Raw genomic sequence first — 22,696 nt, 5'->3', positions numbered from 1 at the left:
ATGACACTTGTAGATGTGGATTGTTATGTTTGAGGTGATGTTCCAATATCCACACTAGCATACTACTTTAAATGCATACCTTTCCTTCAAAGTCATATACTAGTGTGGGTGTTGGAACACATCTAGTTAGCTTCATATACTATAGGTTATTCTTGTTTGAGACCTCCACAGTGTTTATATTAGGGTCGGGTAATTTGTACATTGTGTTCAGAGCGGCATTGAACGTGCTCAATGATTAGCCACTGAAAAGGCTGTTTAAGCAGGATGTTGTATTGTAAACCCACTGCTGAGGTTTGTTGGGAGTGATGTCACTGTACTCTGCTAGAAGAAACGTTTCTATATAGAACCAAAAAGCGCCGTTATTTTAGCAGTGTACTTTGTCTTTTCTTTCAACCACTTATGTTATGTCACATTATACAACAGGGTTCCCCAACTGGTGGGCCGCGGGACTAATTTGACCCGGGGATGGTTTTGTTTGGACCCCAAGTTTTCTGAGCAAAAGCAATATTTTTCGAATTTTCATTGTTGGTCATAAAAGACTGTAAAAACACCAGGAAATCGTCGGTACGTGATTTTAATTTGGAAATCTGTTTCCAAGTATTCTTACTCATAATAGAGAGACACGTGGTCATATACAAATGTAAGCAAGGTTTTAGTCAAATATTATGTCTGTTTGGGCTTCTTGCAGGCCAATTTGCAGTCTACACATTTTTGTAATTAAGTTCCGGCCCCGCGACCATCTGCTCAATAAAAAGTTGTCCTGCAGCTGAATCTACTTGATGATCCCGGTTGTATTATGCCTAATCGGTGTGACATAAGGACACTGTGCAGGCCAGGCAGTCTTGCAGGAGATACAGTGCTTTTATTTTATTTCAAGCACTTATGTCACATTATAAAGCATTGTAAGGCTGTTGGTTGTAGGTCTCGTAGTTGACCAAGCTGACAATGCGTCATCAGTGTATTCGACTGCAAACTTTAATGCTGAGACTCTGCATAACTCATAACGGGATATAAAAGAAATAATATGTGGAGAGGGAATGGTGACACCTCCACACACTAGATCATGGCAGCTCTGACTGGTCTACTCAGAACTCTTTGCTTTAATACAGTAGCCAATTAGAACACAGGTATGGGTGGATCACAATAAAAGTCCTGTACATATCACATCACATTCCTGTCCCACAGCATTATGCATCATCAACGTCCCATCAGGACTTTGTGCACAGAAATCCAAGTAGTCTTGCAGGAAGTTACCCAAATCAGATGTTCATTGATGTGAGAGCTAGAGGCCAAACAAGATACAAATACCCACCAAAGACTGTCTGTAAATCCAAAATGCCAGTAGAGTCAGCATGAGATAGTTCATAAAAGCCAGCAGGCTGTGACCTGTTCTAACTCCATGTTTTATTGATGCAGATTTTAATGACTCACACAGTCACACTTCTTTTCAACAAGGCAGCTTGGATAAAAGTTGGTTTTAAATGTGGCTTCAGTATTACGCCAGAATTTGCATGACTGAACATCCCTCTCTGGAACTGCCTGCATTCTGTCCAATACACTGACTACACGCGCACGCACGCACACACGCACACACGCACCCACGCACACACGCACACACGCACACACACACACACACACACACACACACACACACTGCTCAGCCATGATCTGACAAAGTGCATCTCTTTCTTCCAGACAATTACTGAATACTCATGCTCAAGGTAGCTTGTTACAGAACATACTGTAATTGTTACCGTACACATAGGCTACTAGTTACATATTGTATATTACGTATGGTACTACTTATGTAAACAAATAATCATTATGGCAATACTTTTTGTATGCAATTAAATGTCTTCTGTTTGTGTTTTTTTGTTTGTTTGCAGTATTGGCTTGACCCCTCAAAAACCCTTTCAGAACACAAAGATTTAATAACGAGTAAGTATCTCCTCTTCTCTCTGCGTTGAGTTGAATGTCTCTCAGCTGTTTGGATGCAGTGATTTACAGTAGAAGGTTGCTGCTGTTAGTGAAATGGAAGGCTCTCTCTCCCTCTGACTCTCTCTCTCTCTCTCTCTCCCTTTCTCTCAGCGGGGCCTCCATACACACTCTATTTTGGGGTCAAGTTTTATGCTGAGGATCCCTGCAAGCTAAAAGAAGAAATAACAAGGTGTGCATTGTCAGGACTTCTCATGTCTCACTATTGTGTACTTAATTGGCTAGCACCTCCACACATGCAAAATAGCCTACATGTAGCACGGCCTACATACATTCACAGTACCAAGGTAACGAAACGAATCATGAAAAACTATTCAGTAAACTTTCATTTATTTTTATTTCACCTTTATTTAACCAGGTAGGCCAGTTGAGAACACGTTGTCATTTACAACTGCGACCTGGACAAGATAAAGCAAAGCAGTGCGACAAAAACAACAACACAGAGTTACACAAACAAACGTACAGTCAATAACACAAAAGAAAAATCGAAAAATCTATGTACAGTGTGTGCAAATGTAGAAGAGTAGGGAGGTAAAGGCAATAAATAGGCCCTAGAGGTGAAAATAATTACAATTTTGCATTAATACTGGAGTGATAGATGTGCAGATGATGATGTGCAAGTAGAGATACTGGGGTGCAAAAGAGCAAGAGGGTGAGTAATAATATGGGGATGAGGTAGTCGGGTGTGCGATTTACAGATTGGTACAGTGATCAGTAAGCTGCTCAGACAGCTGATGCTTAAAATTAGAGCGGGAGATTTGGTAGGATAGTCAGTTTTACGAGGGTATGTTTGGCGGCATGAGTGAAGGAGGCTTTGTTGTGAAATAGGAAGCCGATTCTAGATTTAATTTTGGATTAAAGATGCTTAATGTGAGTCTGGAAGGAGAGTTTACATTCTAACCAGACACCTAGGTATTCGTAGTTATCCACATATTCTAGGTCAGAACCGTCCAGAGTAGTGATGCTAGTCGGGCGGTAGGGTGCAGGCAGCAATCGGTTGAGGAGCATGCATTTAGTTTTACTAGAATGTAAAAGCAGTCGGAGGCCATGGAAGGAGTGTTGTATGGCGTTGAAGCTCATTTGGAGGTTTGTTAGCACAGTGTCCAAAGAAGGGCCAGATGTATACAGAATGGTGTCGTCTGCTTAGAGGTGGATCAGAGAATTACCAGCAGCAAGAGCATCATTGATATATACAGTGAAAAGAGTCGGCCCGAGAATTGAACCCTGTGGCACCCCCATAGAGACTGCCAGAGGTCTGGACAACAGGCCCTCCGATTTGACACACTGAACTCTATCTGAGAAGTAGTTGGTGAACCAGGCAAGGCAATCATTTGAGAAGCCAAGGCTATTGAGTCTACAGATAAGAATGCGGTGATTGACAGAGTCGAAAGCCTTGGCCAGGTCGATGAAGACGACTGCACAGTACTGTCTGTTATCGATGGCGATTATGATATCTTTTAGGACCTTCAGCGTGGCTGAGGTGCACCCATGACCAGCTCGGAAACCAGATTGCATAGTGGAGAAGGTACGGTGGAATTCTAAATGGTCGGTGATCTGTTTATTAACTTGGCTTTCGAAGATTTTAGAAAGGCAGAGCATGATGGATATAGGTCTATAACAGTTTGGGTCTAGAGTGTCTCCCCCTTTGAAGAGAGGGATGACCGTGGCAGCTTTCCAATCTTTGGGGATTTCAGACGATACGAAAGAGGTTGAATAGGCTAGTAATAGGGGTTGCAACAATTTTGGGCGGATCATTTTAGAAAGATAGGGTCCAGATTGTCTAGCCCAGCTGATTTGTAGGGATCCAGATTTTGCAGTTCTTTCAGAACATCACCTGTCTGGATTTGGGTGAAGGAGAAGCAGGGGGAGGGTTGGGCAAGTTGCTGCAGGGGTTGCTGAGATGTTGGCCACGTTAGGGGTAGCCAGGTGGAAAGCATGTTCAGCCGTGGAAAAATGCTTATTGAAATGATCGATTATCGTAGATTTATCGGTGGTGACAGTGTTTCCTATCCTCGGTGCAGTGGGCAGCTGGGAGGAGGTGCTCTCATTCTCCATGGACTTTACAGTGTCCCAAAACTTTTTGGAATTCGTGCTACAGGAAGCAATTTTTTTAGCCTTAGCTTTCCTAACTGACTGAGTATATTGGTTCCTGACTTCCCTGAAAGTTGCATATCGCGGGGGCTATTCGACGCTAATGCAGAATGTTTTTGTGCTGGTCAAGGGCAGTCAAGTCTGGGGTGAACCAAGGGCTATATCTGTTCTTAGTTCTACATTTTTTGAATGGGGCATGCTTATTCAAGATGGAGAGGAAAGCACTTCTGAAGAGCATCCAGGCGTCCTCTACTGACGGGATGAGGTCAATATCCTTCCAGGATACACGGGCCAGGTCGATTAGAAAGGCCTGCTCGCTGAAGTGTTTTACGGAGCGTTTGACAGGGATGAGGGGTGGTCGTTTGACTGCAAACCCAGTACGCACGCAGGCAATGAGGCAGTGAACGCTGAGATCCTGGTTGAAGACAGCAGAGGTGTATTTAGAGGGCAGGTTGGTCAGGATGATATCTAAAAGGGTGCCCATGGTTACGGATGTAGGGTTGTACCTGGTAGGTTCGTTGATGATTTGTGTGAGATTGAGAGCATCTCGCTTAGATTGTAGGACGACCGGGGTGTTAAGCATATCCCAGTTTAGGTCACCTAACAGTACAAACTCTGAAGATAGATGGGGGGGATCAATTCACATATGGTGTCCAGGGCATAACTGGGGGCCAAGGGGGGTCTATAACAAGCGGCAACGGTGAGAGACTTGTTTCTGGAAAGGTGGATTTTAAAAGTAGAAGCTCGACTTGTTTGGGCACAGACCTGGATAGTATGACAGAACTCTGCAGGCTATCTCTGCAGTAGATTGCAATTCCGCCCCCTTTGGCAGTTCTATCTTGTCGGAAAATGTTATAGTTAGGGATGGAAATTTCAGGATTTTTGGTGGCCTTCCTAAGCCAGGATTCAGACACGGCTAGGACATCCGAGTTGGCGGAGTGTGCTAAAGCAGTGAATAAAATAAACTTAGGGAGGAGGCTTCTAATGTTAACATGCATGAAACCAATGCTTTTACGGTTATAGAAGTTAACAATTGAGAGCGTCTGAGGAATGGTATTGATGCTGGGGGCTGCATGGCCTGGGTTAACCTCTACATCAACAGAGGAACAAAGGAGGAGTAGGATAAGAGTACGGCAAAAAGCTAAAAGAACTGGTTGTCTAGTGCTTTCGGAACAGAGAGTAAGAGGAGCAGGTTTCTGGGCGCGGAAGAATAGATTCAAGGCATAATGTACAGACAAGGGTATGGTAGGATGTGAGTACAGTGGAGGTAAGCCTAGGCATTGAGTGACGATGAGAGAGGTTTTGTCTCTAGAGGCACCATTTAAGCCAGGTGCGGTCACCGCATGTGTGGGAGATGGAACATAAGGGCTAACTAAGGCATATTGAGCAGGGCTGGAGGCTCTACTGTGAAATAAGACAAAAATTACTAACCAAAACAGCAATAGACAAGGCATATTGACATTAGGGAGAGGCATGTGTAGCCGAGTGATTATAGGGTCCAGTGAGTAGCTAGGCGAGCTGGAGGCACGGCGATTCACACAGTTAGCAGGCCGGGGCTAGCAGGCTGGAATCAAATCATTTAAAAACCTGTTTGAAAAACTACAAGTATACTGAAACTATTATTTTTGACTCCAAAACAAACTAAAATTTAATAAAAACCATTGTGAATTATGTTCAGTTTAAGTTTTCTTTATCTACATTTTGGTCAAAATTCTAATGGGGTTTTCAAGCTTCTGAATTTGGCAGGTCACATTGAGATTGGACGCGTTTGAGTCGTAAGGCTAAAGCAACCGACTGTAGACTAAAGTTGAGGTCGGGGGAGGTGCGTCAGTCGAAAGTCAGGCACTATGTGGGTTTCCAGCAGCAAGGCTCAGAACAACATGGCAGTGTTGCTATTGTTTATAATAAACGTTTTTCTGTCTCTCTATGTCTCCAAACCCCATATCATACACTCAAAAGCTGAAATAATATGGGTGTACGTTGTACAATCAATTAGTGAGAAGGAGATCTAAGGATTTGAATGGTATAAGCAACATGATACTTCCATATAGCTAGGGCCAGGCATTTTGCTGACCGTTATTCTTATCAGCAACCTGTGCTTTAGCCTAATGCACCAAATGATTAGCCTATCTTAAGGACATTATCAACATAAATATTTAACTTATTCATTGTCTGTTATCAACATTATATGAAAATGATAGGCATTTCATCTAAGAAAATATAGCCTATTTCGGAACAAAGTAGCCATTTTCATTCGCTATTAAAAAAAAACGTAAACACTGAAGATATGGCTTTTGCAAGTGCCAACATCCCTCTCGGAAAAGTTGACAATCACAAAATTATCGCATTCATTAAGACGCATGTAAAGAACGGAGGCGCAGGCAGAAAGCATCTTCATAACAACGACAAGACAACGTTTCTTCATATTTTGTAGGAGAGCTGGGTGAAGACGTTAAAGTTGTTCTTGTTGATGCAGTGTTTTTACAGGCAGTAAACTATTCAACAGTGTCAGAATATCATTCCGAGTACCTGCACTTTTATGTGCACTTTGTTGAGGTCGGAGAAATACTGCGATATATGCCTCTCCAAATATTGCGATCTTAAAAGGTTTGGAGAAGATGTTGGGTCTTTATTTCTATAGTGAATGAAAATAGGCTAGCCATTTTCCAATTTAAAAATGCCTATCGTGCCCACATGTTAAGAGCAGACAACGAATGTGAAATATTTTGTTAATTGATGGTATCTTATGTAAGGATGAGACTGTTTCGCTATATCCTCCACAACCTAAAACAGCGTAATGTGTTTTTCTTCTTCTTCTTTTTTAGATGGCTGTCTATCCTGTCTTTCTGTTTATAATCTAATGCTAAATTGCAGGTTTTGAATATATTGTTGTCTGCAAAGAGCGTCCCAGCGGGGTATTGGCACACTGTTTTTTCAAGCGATATTGTGATTTTTCTGGTGGGATTCATAGTCTCTCCCATTTAACTGTCCTAATTGCCTCATTTTTATAACCACCGATGATCAGGGATTGAGTCTGTTGGAGAGGATCAGATTGAGCAAAGAGAGGTGTAGAATCACTGATCTACAAATAGTAGTCCCTGCCAAATAATAGGCGTTGTGGACTCGCGCACAACCAGACCTTGAATAATTGATTGGAGACAGCTTGTGTCAATTAAACAGCATTTCCTAATTCTGGAAATACCGGTCAAAAAATTCAAGAAATAAAATTAAACGAACCTTCTTGTCCTACACAGCCTATCAGAAGGCAAGGTGGAGCTATTACCATATTGCTTACATCTGTTGAATTATATCTGGATCTCCATGTGCATAAGGCTTAGGGGTCCATTTTGGATGACCTTTGATCACATGATTTTTTGGAAAGTTCATGCAGTCGGAACATGTTTATCCCCATAATGCAACACACTTTGAAAGGCCATGACCATCGACTTGACAAAAGTGATCAGCTCAAACGCGCCCATTGACTTTAAATAATTTAAAGGTAGACAGAAAGATGAAGCTAGCAGTACAACAGATATTGGGCGCGTTCGAGCGGATACATTTTGTCTAGTCGGTGACCACCTTTCAAAGTTTGTTGCATTATGGGAAACAAATGTCCAACTTGCGCCAACATGTTGAATTTTTGATGAAGTTGGCTTCAAGTTGCTGCAGTTGCTTCTCACCAACTGCACCATGCAGCCAAACGCCTGGGTAGTGAGAGGCACTATTTGTCAACCATTAGGTGTCTGTCTTTGGTTGACCCATGCGAACGTGACCGAATACGTGAATGAAACAGGAACCAACTTAGCCACTATTTTAAAGCTACAGGCAGAACAGAGGCTACACATTAAAGTGATATTTGAGACCTCTCTGACCAATTAATTAATGTTTTTAGTTTGAGTGTGTGATATGGGAGTATAGAAAAGTTTTCAACATGTATAAAGAAACTTTTATTAACAATAGCAGCTATGTTGACACTGCCATGTTCATCTGAGCCTTGCTATTAGAAAACGTCGACAGCACGTGTCAAACTCATTCCACGGAGTGCCAATTGTCTGCAGGATTTCTCTCTTCCTTTGCACATGATTGATGAATTCAGGTCACTAATTAGTAAGGAACTCCCTTCAACTGGTTGTCTAGGTCTTAATTGAAAGGAAATACCAAACACCAGCAGACAGTAGGCCCTCCATGGAATGAGTTTGACACCCCTGCACTACAGTGTCTGACTTCAAGCTGTCGCATATGCACCTCCCCTGACTTCACTCATCGACCTTCGTCTACAGTGAGGCTTCGTTAGCCATACTACTCAAACACACCCAATGAGATGAGCGTAATGCAAGACTTTGCTCTCACACAGTCACACAGAGTATCTGTGCACAGGTGCGCTTCAAGCTGCTATAACGTGGTAGCTACGGGACCAAAAGATCAGAGAAGTTTAGCCTCGCACTCTTGCGGAAATTGACCCACACCTACTGTTTACTTTATACATCTATATCATCTCACTGAGTCGACCTTTAAACCTAACTTAACCTATGCTCTGACTCATCAGCTTATACATTACTGCCCCACAGTGGCAAGAAGGGATATCCCCAAAAACACAACTATGCAACACATAAATGGCTCCTAGCCTCAAGGCATTGGCTACTTTCTGTCCCTAACACTAAAACTAAAACTGAAACTAAATAATATGAAAACTACAGTTTTTTATATAAAACTTAAATGAAATAAGTAAATCAGATCTGAAAACTGAAACTTTTTATTTCATGTTTGTATTTAATATACAGTACCAGTCAAAAGTTTGGACACACCGCAGGGTTTTTCTTTATTTTTACTATTTCCTACATTAATAATAGTGAAGACATCAACACTATGAAATAACACATATGGAATCATTTAGTAACCAAAAAAGTGTTAAACAAATCAAAATATATTTTGTATTTGAGATTCTTCAAAGTAGCCACGCTTTGCCTTGATTACAGCTTTACACACTCTTGGCATTCTCTCAACCAGCTTCATGAGGTAGTCACCTGGAATGCATTTCAATTAACAGGTGTGCCTTGTTAAAAGTACATGTTTGGAATGTCTTTCCTTAATGCGTTTGAGCCAATCAATTGTGCTGTGACAAGGTAGGGTTAGTAAAAATCTTTAAGCGCTATGATGAAACTGGCTCTCATGAGAACCGCCACAGGAAAGGAAGACCCAGAGCTATCTCTGCTGCAGAGGATAAGTTCATTAGACTTACCAGCCTCAGAAATTGCAGCCCAAATAAATGCTTCACAGAGTTCAACAGACACATCTCAACATCAACTGTTCAGAGGAGACTGTGTGAATTAGGCCTTCATGGTCGAATTGCTGCCAAGAAACCACTACTAAAGGACACCAATAATAAGAAGAGACTTGCTTGGGTCAAGAAACACAATCAATGGACATTAGACCTGTGGAAATCTGTCCTTTGGTCTGATGAGTCAAAATGTGACTTTTTTGGTTTCAACCGCAGTGTATTTGTTAGACGCAGAGTAGGTGAACGTATGATCTCTGCATGTGTGGTTCCCACCATGTAGCGTGGAGGAGGAAATGTGATGGTGTGGGGGTGCTTTGCTGGTGACACCATCAGTGATTTATTTAGAATTCAAGGCACTCTTAACCAGCATGGCTACCACAGCATTCTGCAGTGATACGCCATCCCATCTGGTTTGCGCTTAGTGGGACTATTATTTGTTTTTCAACAGAACAATGACCCAACACACCTCCAGGCTGTGTAAGGCTATTTGACCAAGGAGAGTGATGGAGTGCTGCACCAGATAACCTGGCCTCCACAATCACCCAACCTCTACCCAATTGAGATGGTTTGGGATAAGTTGGACCACAGAGTGAAGGAAAAGCAGCCAACATCTGCTCATCATATGTGGGAACTCCTTCAAGACTGTTGGAAAAGCATTCCAGGTGAAGCTGGTTGAGAGAATGCCAAAAGTGTGCAAAGCTGTCATCAAGGCAAAGGGTGGCTACTTTGACGAATCTCTAATCTCAAATATATTTAGATATTTTTAACACTTTTTTTGGTTACTACATGATTCCATATGTGTTATTTAATAGTTTTGATGTCTTCACTATTATTCTACAATGTAGAAAATAGTAAAAATAAAGAAAAACCCTGCAATGAGTAGGTGTGTCCAAACTTTTGACTGGTACTGTATATAAAAATATATATATATATAAAAACACAAAACTATAATAACCTTGCACAGTAGACATGTACTCTCCGTGCTTGGTGGTTGTGTTGTTATTTGCATGTATTGCATTTAATGTGCTATATATGTGGGATTTAAGGATGTGTGTCTCACTTGGCCAGAGTCTGTGCCTTGGTACTGTAGGTACCAATTCTTCCTGCAGGTAAAGCAAGATGTACTACAAGGCAGAATTCCCTGTCCCCTTGATATCAGCGCACAGCTGGCAGCTCTGGCCATACAGTGTGAGTACCCACAAAGAAAGAGAGAGAGAAGTAGAGAGAGTAAATTGTGAATGAAAAGAGATTCAATAATTGTATTACAGTTGATGTTGGAAGTTTACATACACTTAGGTTCGAGTCATTAAAACTTGTTTTTCAACCACTCCACAATTTTCTTGTTAACAAACTATAGTTTGGCAAGTTGGTTAGGACATCTACTTTCTGCATGACACAAGTAATTTTTTGAACAATTGTTTACAGACAGATTATTTCACTTATGTTTCACTATATCACAATTCAAGTGGGTCAGAAGTTTACATACACTAAGTTGACTGTGCCTTTAAACAGCTTGGAAAATTCCAGAAAATTATGTCATGGTTTTAGAAGCTTCTGATAAGCTAATTGACAACATTTGAGTCAATTGGAGGTGTACCTGTGGATGCATTTCAAGGCCTACCTTCAAACTCAGTGCCTCTTTGCTTGACATCATGGGAAAATCAAAAGAAATCAGCCAAGACCTCAGAAAACAAATTGTAGACCTCCACAAGCCTGGTTCATCCGTGGGAGCAATTTCCAAATGACTGAAGGTACCAAGTTCATCTGTACAAACAACAGTACGCAAGTATAAACACCATGGGACCACGCAGCCATCATACCACTCAGGAAGGAGACACGCTCTGTCTCCTAGAGATTAACATACTTTGGTGCAAATCAATCCTAGAACAACAGCAAAAGACCTTCTGAAAATGCTGGAGAAAGCAGGTACAAAAGTATCTATATCCACAGTAAAACGAGTCCTACATCAACATAAACTGAAAGGCCGCTCAGCAAAAAGAAAAGCCAGACTACGGTTTGCAACTGCACATGGGGACAAAGATCGTACTTTTTGGAGAAATGTCCTCTGGTCTGATGAAACAAAAATAAAACTGTTTGGCCATAATGACCATTGTTATGTTTGGAGGAAAAAGGGGATGCTTGCAAGCCGAAGAACACCATCCCAACCGTGAAGCACGGGGTGGCAGCATCATCTTGTGGGGGTGCTTTGCTGCAGGAGGGACTGGTGCACCTCACAAAATAGATGGTATCATGAGGCAGGAAAATTATTTGGATATATTGAGGCAACATATCAAGATAGACATCAGTCAGGAATTTAAAGCTTGTTCGCAAATGGGTCTTCCAAATGGACAATTAAAGAATGAAAATGTATTAAAAAAACTTCCAAAGTTGTGGCAAAATGGCTTAAGAACAACAAAGTCAAGGTATTGGAGTGGCCATCACAAAGCCCTGACCTCAATCCCATAGAAAATTTGTGGGCAGAACTGAAAAAGTGTGTGCGAGCAAGGAGGCATACGAACCTGACTCAGTTACACCAGCTCTGTCAGGAGGAATGGTCTAACATTCACCCAACTTATTGAGGGAAGCTTGTGGAAGGCGGCAACCCGAAACGTTTGACCCAAGTTCAACAATTTAAAGGCAGTGCTACCAAAAATTATCGTATGTAAACTTCTGACCCACTGGGAATGTGATGAAATAAAAGCTGAAATAAATCATTCTCTCTAATATTATTCTGACATTTCACATTCTTAAAATAAAGTGGTGATCCTAAATGACCTAAGACAGGCTATTTTTCCTAGGACTAAATGTCAGGAATTGTGAAAAACTGAGTTTAAATGTATTTGGCTAAGGTGTATGTGAATTTCAACTGTATGTGATGCCACTGTTCATAGTATTATATGATCTCTCACACATTCAAAATGTGTGTGTTCGTGTTTGGGTACGCTCATATGTCTTTCACTCTTTCTCTCCAGCTGAACTTGGCGACTACGACCCGTACAAACATGCGTCAGGCTACGTGTCAGAGTACCGTTTCGTCCCGGACCAGAAAGAGGAACTGGAAGACGCCATCGAGACGATTCACAAAACCGTAACGTAAGGAAGCCCTCTCATCTCATCTTCCTCTCCTATCTCCTCATTTCTCCTTTCCTTCTCCTCTCCTCCTTCTCCCCTATCTCCCTCTCACTCCTCTCGACAGCCAGCCCAATCCCTAATCCCAGTCTGATCCCCTCATAACAGATTATACACTATGCGTGTGAAAGGGTCCCCTCTCTCTCCACTGTTCTTTGCGTCAGATATGTTTGTTACTGTGACTGTACTGTTACAGTGGCTGGGTTATGTAGTCCGTTTCTGTTGGTGTATTATTTCTGTCTCATAAGGGATTGGACTATCTACAGTATCTGATCTAATCATTTCTCAGAAAGCATTTAGAACTCGCTGAGATATAACTGAGACTACTTTATCTGTAACTGTTTGCCAGTACTGGCACTGTAATACTAAACCCCAGTTGAGTCCTTCATTTATCTGTTCTGAAGCGTTTTGTTGGCTCTCAAAACAAAACTGTTGACACAGACATATTGTTATCTATGTTTATATATACGGTGCCTTCGGAAAGTATTCAGACCCCTTGACTTTTTCCACATTTTGTTTAGTTACAGCCTTATTCTAAAATGTTTTCAATTGAAAAAAAGTCCTCATCCATCTACACACAATACCCGATAATGACGATGCTAAAACAGGTTTTTAGAAATACCTTATTTACAGTTGAAATCGGAAGTTTACATACACCTTAGCCAAATACATTTAAACTCAGTTTTTCACAATTCCTGACATTTAATCCTTATAAAAGTTCCCTGTCTTAGGTCAGTTAGGATCACCACTTTATTTTAAGAATGTGAAATGTCAGAATAATAGTAGAGAATTAGTTATTTCAGGTTTTATTTCTTTCATCACATTCCCACATTCAATTAGTATTTGGTAACATTGCCTTTAAATTATTTAACTTGGGTCAAACGTTTTGGGTAGCCTTCCACAAGCTTCCCACAATAAGTTGGGTGAATTTTTGCTCATTCCTCCTGACAGAGCTGATGTAACTGAGTCAGGTTTGTAGGCCTCCTTGCTCGCACACACTTTTTCAGTTCTGCCCACACATTTTCTATAGAATTGAGGTCAGGGCTTTGTGATGGCCACTCCAATACCTTGACTTTGTTGTTCTTAAGCCATTTTGCCACAACTTTGGAAGTTTTTTTAATACATTTTCATTCTTTAATTGTCCATTTGGAAGACCCATTTGCGAACAAGCTTTAAATTCCTGACTGATGTCTATCTTGAGATGTTGCCTCAATATATCCAAATAATTTTCCTGCCTCATGATGCCATCTATTTTGTGAGGTGCACCAGTCCCTCCTGCAGCAAAGCACCCCCACAAGATGATGCTGCCAACCCCATGCTTCACGGTTGGGATGGTGTTCTTTGGCTTGCAAGCCTCCCCTTTTTTCCTCCAAACATAACAATGGTCATTATGGCCAAACAGTTCTATTTTTGTTTCATCAGACCAGAGGACATTTCTCCAAAAAGTATGATCTTTGTCCCCATGTGCAGTTGCAAACCGTAGTCTGGCTTTTTTATGGCGGTTTTGGAGCAGTGGCTTCTCTCTTGCTGAGCTGCCTTTCAGGTTATGTCTATATAGAACTCGTTTTACTGTGGATATAGATACTTTTGTACCTGTTTCCTCCAGCATCTTCACAAGGTCCTTTGCTCTTGTTCTGGGATTGATTTGCACTTTTCGCACCAAAGTACGTTCATCTCTAGGAGACAGAGCGAGTCTCCTTCCTGTGCGGTTTGACGGCTGCGTGGTCCCATGGTGTTTATACTTGCATACTATTGTTTGTACGGATGAATGTGGTACCTTCAGGCGTTTGTAAACTGCTCCCAAGGATGAACCAGACTTGTGGAGGTCTACAATTTTTTTTCTGAGGTCTTGGCTGATTTCTTTTGATTTTCCTATGATGTTAAGCGAAGAGGCACTGAGTTTGAAGGTAGGCCTTGAAATGCATCCACAGGTACACCTCCAATTGACTCAAATGTTGTCAATTAGCTTATCAGAAGCTTCTAAAGCCATGACATCATCTTCTGGAATTTTCCAAATTGTTTAAAGGCACAGTCAACTTAGTGTATCTAAACCTCTGAGCCACTGGAATTGTGATACAGTAAATTATAGGTGAAATAATTTGTCTGTTAACAATTGTTCGAAAAATTACTTGTATCATGCACAAAGTAGATGTCCTAACCGACTTGCCAAAACTATAGTTTGTTAACAAGAAATGTGTGGATTGGTTGAAAAACGAGTTTTAATGACTCCAACCTAAGTGTATGTAAACTTCTGACTTCAACTGTAAGTATTGAGACCCTTTGCTGAGAGACTCAAAATTGAGCTCAAGTGTATCCTGTTTCCATTGATCATCCTTGAGATGTTTCTACAACTTGACTGGAGTCCACCTGTGGTAAATGCTATTGATTGGACATGATTTGGAAAGGCACACACCTGTCTATTTAAGGTCCCACAGTTGACAGTGCATGTTGGAGCAACAATCAAGCCATGAGGTCGAAGGAATTGTCTGTAGAGCTCCGAGACAGTATTGTGTCGAGGCACAGATCTGGGGAAGGGGACCAAAAAATGTCTGCAGCATTGAAGGTCCCCAAGAACACAGTGACCTTCATCATTTTAAAGTGGAATATGTCTGCAACCACCAAGACTCTTCCTAAAGATGGCCGCCTGGCCAAAATGAGCAATCAGGGGAGAAGGGCCTTGGTCAGGAATGTGACCAAGAAACCAATGGTCACTGACAGAGCTCCAGAGTTCCTCTGTGGAGATGGGAGAACCTTCCAGATGGACAACCATATCTGCAGCACTCCACCAATCAGGCCTTTATATTAGAGTGGCCTGACAGACGCCACTCTTTAATAAAAGGCACGTCACAGCCCTTCTTGGAGTTTGCCAAAAGATACCTAAAGACTCTCAGACCATGAGAAACAAGATTCTCTGGTCTGATGAAACCAAGATTGAACTCTCTGGCCTGAATGCCAAGTGTCACATCTGGAGGAAAACTGGTATCATCCCTACAGTGAAGCATGGTGGTGGCAGCATCATGCTGTGAGGTTGTTTTTCAGCTGCAGGGACTGGAAGACTAGTCAGGATCGAGGGAAAGATGAACGGAGCAAAGTACAGAGAGATCCTTGATGAAAACCTTCTCTAGAGTGCTCAGGACCTCAGACAGGGGCAACGGTTGACCTTCCAACAGGACAACGACCCTAAGCACACAGACAAGACAATGCAGGAGTCGCTTCGGGACAAGTCTCTGAATGTCCTAGATTGTCCCAGCCAGAGCCCGGACTTGAAACCGATCGAACATCTCTGGAGAGACCTGAAAATAGCTGTGCAACCTGACAGAGCTTGAGAGGATCTGCAGAGAAGAATGGGAGAAACCTCAAATACAGGTGTAACAAGCTTGTAGCCTCATACCCAAGAAGACTCAAAGCTATAATCGCTGCCAAAGGTGCTTCAACAAAGTACTGAGTAAAGGGACTGAATACTTATGTAATTGTGATATTTAATAAATGTTTTTGCTTTGTCATAATGGGGGTATTGTTGGTAGATTAATGATGGGGAAAAACAATTAAATACATTTTAGGTTAAGGCTGTAACATAACAAAATGTGGAAAAAGTCAAGGGGTCTGAATACTTTCCGAATGGACTGTATTACCATTTATTTGCTGTGGGACACGAGACAGGTACCATCAGGGACTTTCACCGCTTCTCTTCCACTATCGCTCAACAGGGTTGACGAATTGAATCTTAAATCCCCCTGTGACCGCAGGAATGGAAGCTTGTGTGCAACTACTTTTTTTTGTCATAATTTTTTCAAAGTTTATTTAGTAAATATTTTCATAACTCTATTTTCTTAACTGCATTGTTAGTTAAGGGCTTGTAAGTAAGCATTTCACGGTATTCGGCGCATGTGACAAACACGATTTGATTTAAACAGGGAGGGGCAACCCTGTCTATCTGTAACAGGGTTGACGTGTGATGCTCGACTCGCGCAGTTTTTCACTACAAAGCACCAGAGAATGGCTAAAAAGAGTATAACCTGCTTTTACACTATGATTTTACTGTTAGATGTTCAATGTTTCTTTTGAAAAAACTCATTTTAATATGGTGAAACTATTCCTTTTTAAAATATTTTTTTCAAAAGAAACAGTTCACGTAACAGTAAAATCATAGTGTAAAAGCAGGTTATGCTCTTTTTAGCCGTTCTCTGGTTGACCTTAAAATGAGGAAGTTTTTTTGTAACTAAAAGAAACCGCCAATCAAATTAAATCAAATAATAATCCACAGAAATGACTTTGTCAAAGCAACAAAATAACTTTACAATGATGGTGAAAAGTTGGAGGAATTTGGGGGTTAAGTGGGTTTAAATCTTCCCAGAAGTCACAGAGGGACATGCCAAAGGGCAGAAATCTGATTTATAGAATTTTACATGTGGTCTATATTAAAGGGCACTTCATTTAATAAAGCAGGATTTTAAAATTCAATATTGGTCCAAAATTTCTACTTAAAATATCAGAGGTAGTGAAAATGGCCTAATTTCGTGGAACGACCCTGTGTGTGTGTGTGTGTGTGTGTGTGTGTGTGTGTGTGAGGTGTATTTCACTACCTCTCCTCCTGTATCATCGAGAGCATCCTGACGGGTTGGAGCATCACTGCCTGGTATGGAAACTGCTCGGCCACCGACCTCAAGGCACTACAGAGGGTAGTGCGTATGACCCAGTACATCACCGGGTCCAAGCTTCTTGCCATCCAGGACCTCTATACCAGGCGGTGTCAGAGGAAGGCCCTAAAAATTGTCAAAGACTCCAGCCACCCTAGTCATAGACTGTTCTCCCTGCTACCACACGGCAAGCGGTACCAGAGCGCCAAGTGTAGGTCCAAGAGGCTTCTAAACAGCTTCTATCCCCAAGCCATAAGACTCCTGAACATCTAATCAAATGGCTACCCAGACTATTTGCATTGCCCCCCCCCCCCCCCTCTACGCTGCTACTCTCTGTTATGATCTATGCATAGTCACTTTAATAACTCTACCTACATGTACATATTACCTCAACTAACTGGTGCCCCCGCACATTGACTCTGTACTGGTACCCCCTGTATATAGCCTCGCTATTGTTATTTTAATGCTGCTCTTTAATTATTTGTTACTTTTTTTTCATTTAAAAAAAAACTGCATTGTTGGTTAAGGGCTTGTAAGTAAGCATTTCACTGTAAGGTCTACACCTGTTGTATTTGGCGCATGTGACAAATACAATTTGATTTGAAGGGTAAAGGGATAACAGACTGTGACAGAGAAGAAAGAACTAGAGGCCTGGTGATAAGAGCTAGAGAGACCCCCCCATTAGTATTAAATCAGATTGCACAGTGCTGCCAGGACCCCAACCCTATTGGGAGGGTTATGGATTACAGTTGTGATGACTGGTCTGCCCTCACAAGCACGCTCCTCATTGTGAGAGAGCAGGCAATACTGTGAATTACATGGTAATATAAATCAGACAGACAGACACATACATACAGACAGACACATACATACAGACAGCTCTGTTTTGATCCTTAACAGATTACATTGAAAAGAGAGAAATATATTTTGATCATCACATATTAAAATGTAATGATACGAATCAGGTCAGTTCAGTGAAGCCATCTTTCTAGAAGGAATTGATATAGAATGGAGAATAAACCCATTTTCTCCAGAGGTATTTGACCACAGCACACCAAAGTTATCCATCCATTCTCTGTTGTTTGTGTATTCCAAACAGTGGCATGGTCCATGGTATTGTGAACTGAGTGAAGTGATTATGTGGTTTAATCTCAGTGTGAAACATGAGAAACAGCCAGCTCCTCTTCACTAATGTCCACTACATTACACCAACACAATCTCCCCATGCAGCCCCCGGCAGCCTGACATACACACACACACACACACACACACACACACACACACACACACACACACACACACACACACACACACACACACACACACACACACACACACACACACACACACACACACACACACACACACACACACACATGTGCACGCACACACTCAGACACACATATTAACGATCCAGACCCACCATACCCTCTGCAACCAAGTCTGGTCCTCTGTCTCTCTGTGGATGACAACATTCTCCTCGCAGTCAGACAGTTTATTATTCTAGAACAGAAACCTATCGGGTTGGTCTTCTAAAATTGAGACCGTAATATCATATACCATCTATGTATTACAGTACCTCTTCAGTGTCAACCTCATAAGTCCTGAAGGGTGTTAGTTAATGATCATACATCCTCTTAATGCTGCTGAAAAGACAACCGTACGCACAGTAAGAAGTGAAAAGGGTTCAGGCAGCTATCAATGATTGGGAGACTCTTAGCTCCTCTAGCAGCTCTCTCTTTCTCTCCGTCTGTCTATCTGTCTGTCTGCTGCTGTGACTAACTGTAATACTGGAGGGAGTCTCAGCTCTCTGGCCTGCTGATGAGGCTCAGGCCTCGGTCGTTATTTACGCAGTGAGCTAAGTGTCCCATGGAGAGAGGACAGCGGAGCAGGCTGGGCTAATTGGAGATCAGCCGCTAGAGGGTTTATCTATGCATCCTCCCACTGCTATCTGACTGACTGACTGGTCAGAGAAAGACTGGGGTAGGTGGACAAAATAGAGGTAGAGGGGAGGCAGAGAGAGGACGAGAGAGAAAAAGAGAGAGATAGAAAAGAGGTGGGAGAAGATGCAGATAGACATAGAGAGCAGTTGTGAGAACAGAGGAGTTGCAGAGGGGAGGAAGAGAGAGAAATGTATAGACAGAGGGAGTGGCACTCAGGAAAAGAGACAGACAGTGGGAGAGAGAGGGACAGAGACACTGAAATATGAAAACAAGGAGGGACAGAGGTGAAGCAGGGATGAAAATGGAGACAGAAGGAGCAGGAGAAAGGGCAGAGAGTTATATGCAGAGAGACAGAAATAGAGAGTGAGTGATATGAGAGCCGAGTGGGGATAGAGAGGAGGCAGAAGGCGGAAGAGAGAGACAAAGGGAGCTGGACTCAGATAAAGAGTGGGAGAGAGGGTGAGGGAGAAGTAGATGCAGAGAGACAGACGTAGCGGGCTGAGAATCTGCCCTAGTTCTCTCCAGAGCCTGTGGATGTCATCCTCGCTGTGATCTGCTATGTAGTCAGCACCAAGCACCAAGCAGCACACCCCGTCATATATCTGCTGCTCTCTGACACTCTTCCACTTCCTATTCCTGCCTCGTCATACCAGGCGGTCCCATTTGTCCCACAGGCAGCAGACAGGCCAGGTGGAGAGACATAGGACTAACCACACACACCAACGGCACACACACACACACACACACTCGCCGTATTTATACCAGCAATCATCTCAACCCAGTCCCCGGCCACCTATAAAGAACATGTGAACAGAATCCATAATGGACTCGTAAGGAATCCCGGGTGACATTGTGTCTTCAGGGTAGGGAAGGAGAAAGAGGTAGAGGGGGAGGAGAAGGAGAGGGGTGAGGAGCTCTAGGGGTCACGCTTGAACAGGCTGAATGAGCCTGAGTCTTTGTGTTGCTAATGTGTGTGATCAGAAGATCAATGATACGGCTCGAGAGCAGAGAGGAGAGGAGGGAAGGGAGGGGTTGCACCACTCCAAACATAACATCAGAAGGGAGATGTAGAGCACAGGATACTGTGTAGAGCTTACCAAAGCCAGAGTTTACACTGCAGACACACTGCTTATAGTCCCGAGTTTACACTGTAGACACACTGCTTATAGTCCAGAGTTTACACTGCAGACACACTGCTTATAGACCAGAGTTTAACTGCTTATAGTCCCGAGTTTACACTGCAGACACACTGCTTATATTCCCGAGTTTACACTGCAGGCACACTGCTTATAGTCCTGAGTTTACACTGCAGACACACTGCTTATAGTCCAGAGTTTACACTGCAGACACACTGCTTATAGTCCAGAGCTTACACTGCAGACACACTGCTTATAGTCCAGAGTTTACACTGTAGACACACTGCTTATAGTCCAGAGTTTACACTGCAGACACACTGCTTATAGTCCAGAGCTTACACTGCAGACACACTGCTTATAGTCCAGAGTTTACACTGCAGACACACTGCTTATAGTCCAGAGTTTACACTGCAGACACACTGCTTATAGTCCAGAGTTTACACTGTAGACACACTGCTTATAGTCCAGAGTTTACACTGTAGACACACTGCTTATAGTCCATAGTTTAACTGCTTATAGTCCCGAGTTTACACTGCAGACACACTGCTTATAGTCCAGAGTTTAACTGTTTATAGTCCAGAGTTTACACTGCAGACACACTGCTTATAGTCCCGAGTTTACACTGCAGGCACACTCCTTATAGTCCAGAGCTTACACTGCAGACACACTGCTTATAGTCCAGAGCTTACACTGCAGACACACTGCTTATAGTCCAGAGCTTACACTGCAGACACACTGCTTATAGTCCAGAGCTTACACTGCAGACACACTGCTTATAGTCCAGAGCTTACACTGCAGACACACTGCTTATAGTCCAGAGCTTACACTGCAGACACACTGCTTATAGTCCAGAGTTTACACTGCAGACACACTGCTTATAGTCCAGAGTTTACACTGCAGACACACTGCTTATAGTCCAGAGCTTACACTGCAGACACACTGCTTATAGTCCAGAGTTTACACTGCAGACACACTGCTTATAGTCCAGAGTTTACACTGCAGACACACTGCTTATAGTCCAGAGTTTACACTGCAGACACACTGCTTATAGTCCAGAGTTTACACTGCAGACACACTGATTATAGTCCAGAGTTTACACTGCAGACACACTGCTTATAGTCCAGAGTTTAACTGCTTATAGTCCCGAGTTTACACTGCAGACAAACACTGCTTATAGTCCCGAGTTTACACTGCGGGCACACTGCTTATAGTCCCGAGCTTAGACTGTGGGCTTCATGATACATACACTAACACCTTATTGACCTAGGTATTCCATCACCCTTCATCCACATTCATGGATATTTGGTCGACTTAGTTGGCTGTTGGGACATGTTTCACCCTCGATAAACATACCGTAAAACCACAGGGAGTTGCTCCATAGCGGTGGTTTCCTTGACTGCATGCGTTTGGTTTTTAAACACGACCCTTTCTCTATGAGACTGTAGTTAATCAGTAATAGAAGATACGTAACCCAGACCACAACTTAGTTGAACATTATCTCACATGGAATTTCAGGAACATGGAAAAAACATTACTGATTAGATGAGGAGGAGTGAAAGTATGTTATGTTAAGGTTTTAGTTCCTTTGTGTTTATTTTATTGTCTCGTTGCATCACACATCTCTGTCTCTGAATATTAAGTCTGGCACGTAAGATTACTTGTATTAAACACTACCGGTCAAAAGTTTTAGAACACCCACTCCAGGGTTTTTCTTCATTTGACTATTTTCTAGATTGTAGAATAATAGTGAAGACATCAAAACGATGAAATGGCACATATGGGATCATGTAGTAACCAAAAAAAGTGTTAAACAAATCAAAGTATATTTTAAATTTGAGATTCGTCAAAGTAGCCACCCTTTGCCTTGATGACAGCTTTGCACACTCTTGGCATTCTCTCAACTAGCTTCACCTGGAATGCTTTTCCAACTGCCTTGAAGGAGTTCCAACATATGCTGAGCAGATGTGGGTTGCTTTTCCTTCACTCTGTGGTCCGACTCATCCCAAACCATCTCAATTTGATTGAGATCAGGGGATTGTGGAGGCCAGGTCATCGGATGCAGCACTCCATAGCCCTTACAAAGCCTGGAGGTGAGTTGGGTCATTGTCCTGTTGAAAAACAAATAATATTCCCACTAAGCCCTAACCAGATGGGATGGTGTATTGCTGCAGAATGCTGTGGTAGCCATGCCAATTCATTAAAAATCCTACAATGTGATTTTCTGGATTTTTTTCCCTCATTTTGTCTGTCATAGTTGAAGTGTACCTATGATGAGAATTACAGGCCTCTCTCGTCTTTTTAAGTGGGAGAACTTGCACAATTGACGGCTGACTCAATAATTTTTTGCCCCACTGTAAGACACGGAATTTTTACGAGGATTAAATGTCAGGAATTGTGAAAAACTGAGTTTTTAAATGTATTTGGCTAAGGTATATGTAAACTTCTGACTTCAACTGCAGATACACTGAGTGTACAAAACATTAATAT

General features: G+C 42.2%; 1 protein-coding gene across 1 annotated transcript in view; it reads left to right on the top strand.

Moving 5' to 3' along the window:
• LOC129818802 (band 4.1-like protein 4) overlaps positions 1 to 22,696 on the top strand; it is an 85,131-nt gene that overhangs the window by 44,079 nt on the left and 18,356 nt on the right. The window contains exons 4-7 of the mRNA XM_055875048.1: positions 1,887 to 1,938; positions 2,089 to 2,167; positions 10,455 to 10,552; positions 12,337 to 12,457. Coding sequence (XP_055731023.1) covers positions 1,887 to 1,938; positions 2,089 to 2,167; positions 10,455 to 10,552; positions 12,337 to 12,457 — 350 coding nt within the window. The remainder of the gene's footprint in view (positions 1 to 1,886; positions 1,939 to 2,088; positions 2,168 to 10,454; positions 10,553 to 12,336; positions 12,458 to 22,696) is intronic.

The sequence above is a fragment of the Salvelinus fontinalis genome, chromosome 21 (assembly GCF_029448725.1).
Source record: "Salvelinus fontinalis isolate EN_2023a chromosome 21, ASM2944872v1, whole genome shotgun sequence".
NCBI lineage: Eukaryota > Metazoa > Chordata > Actinopteri > Salmoniformes > Salmonidae > Salvelinus > Salvelinus fontinalis.
The sequence above is the reverse complement of the archived record's forward strand: the minus strand, read 5'-3'. Positions and strand labels throughout refer to the sequence as shown.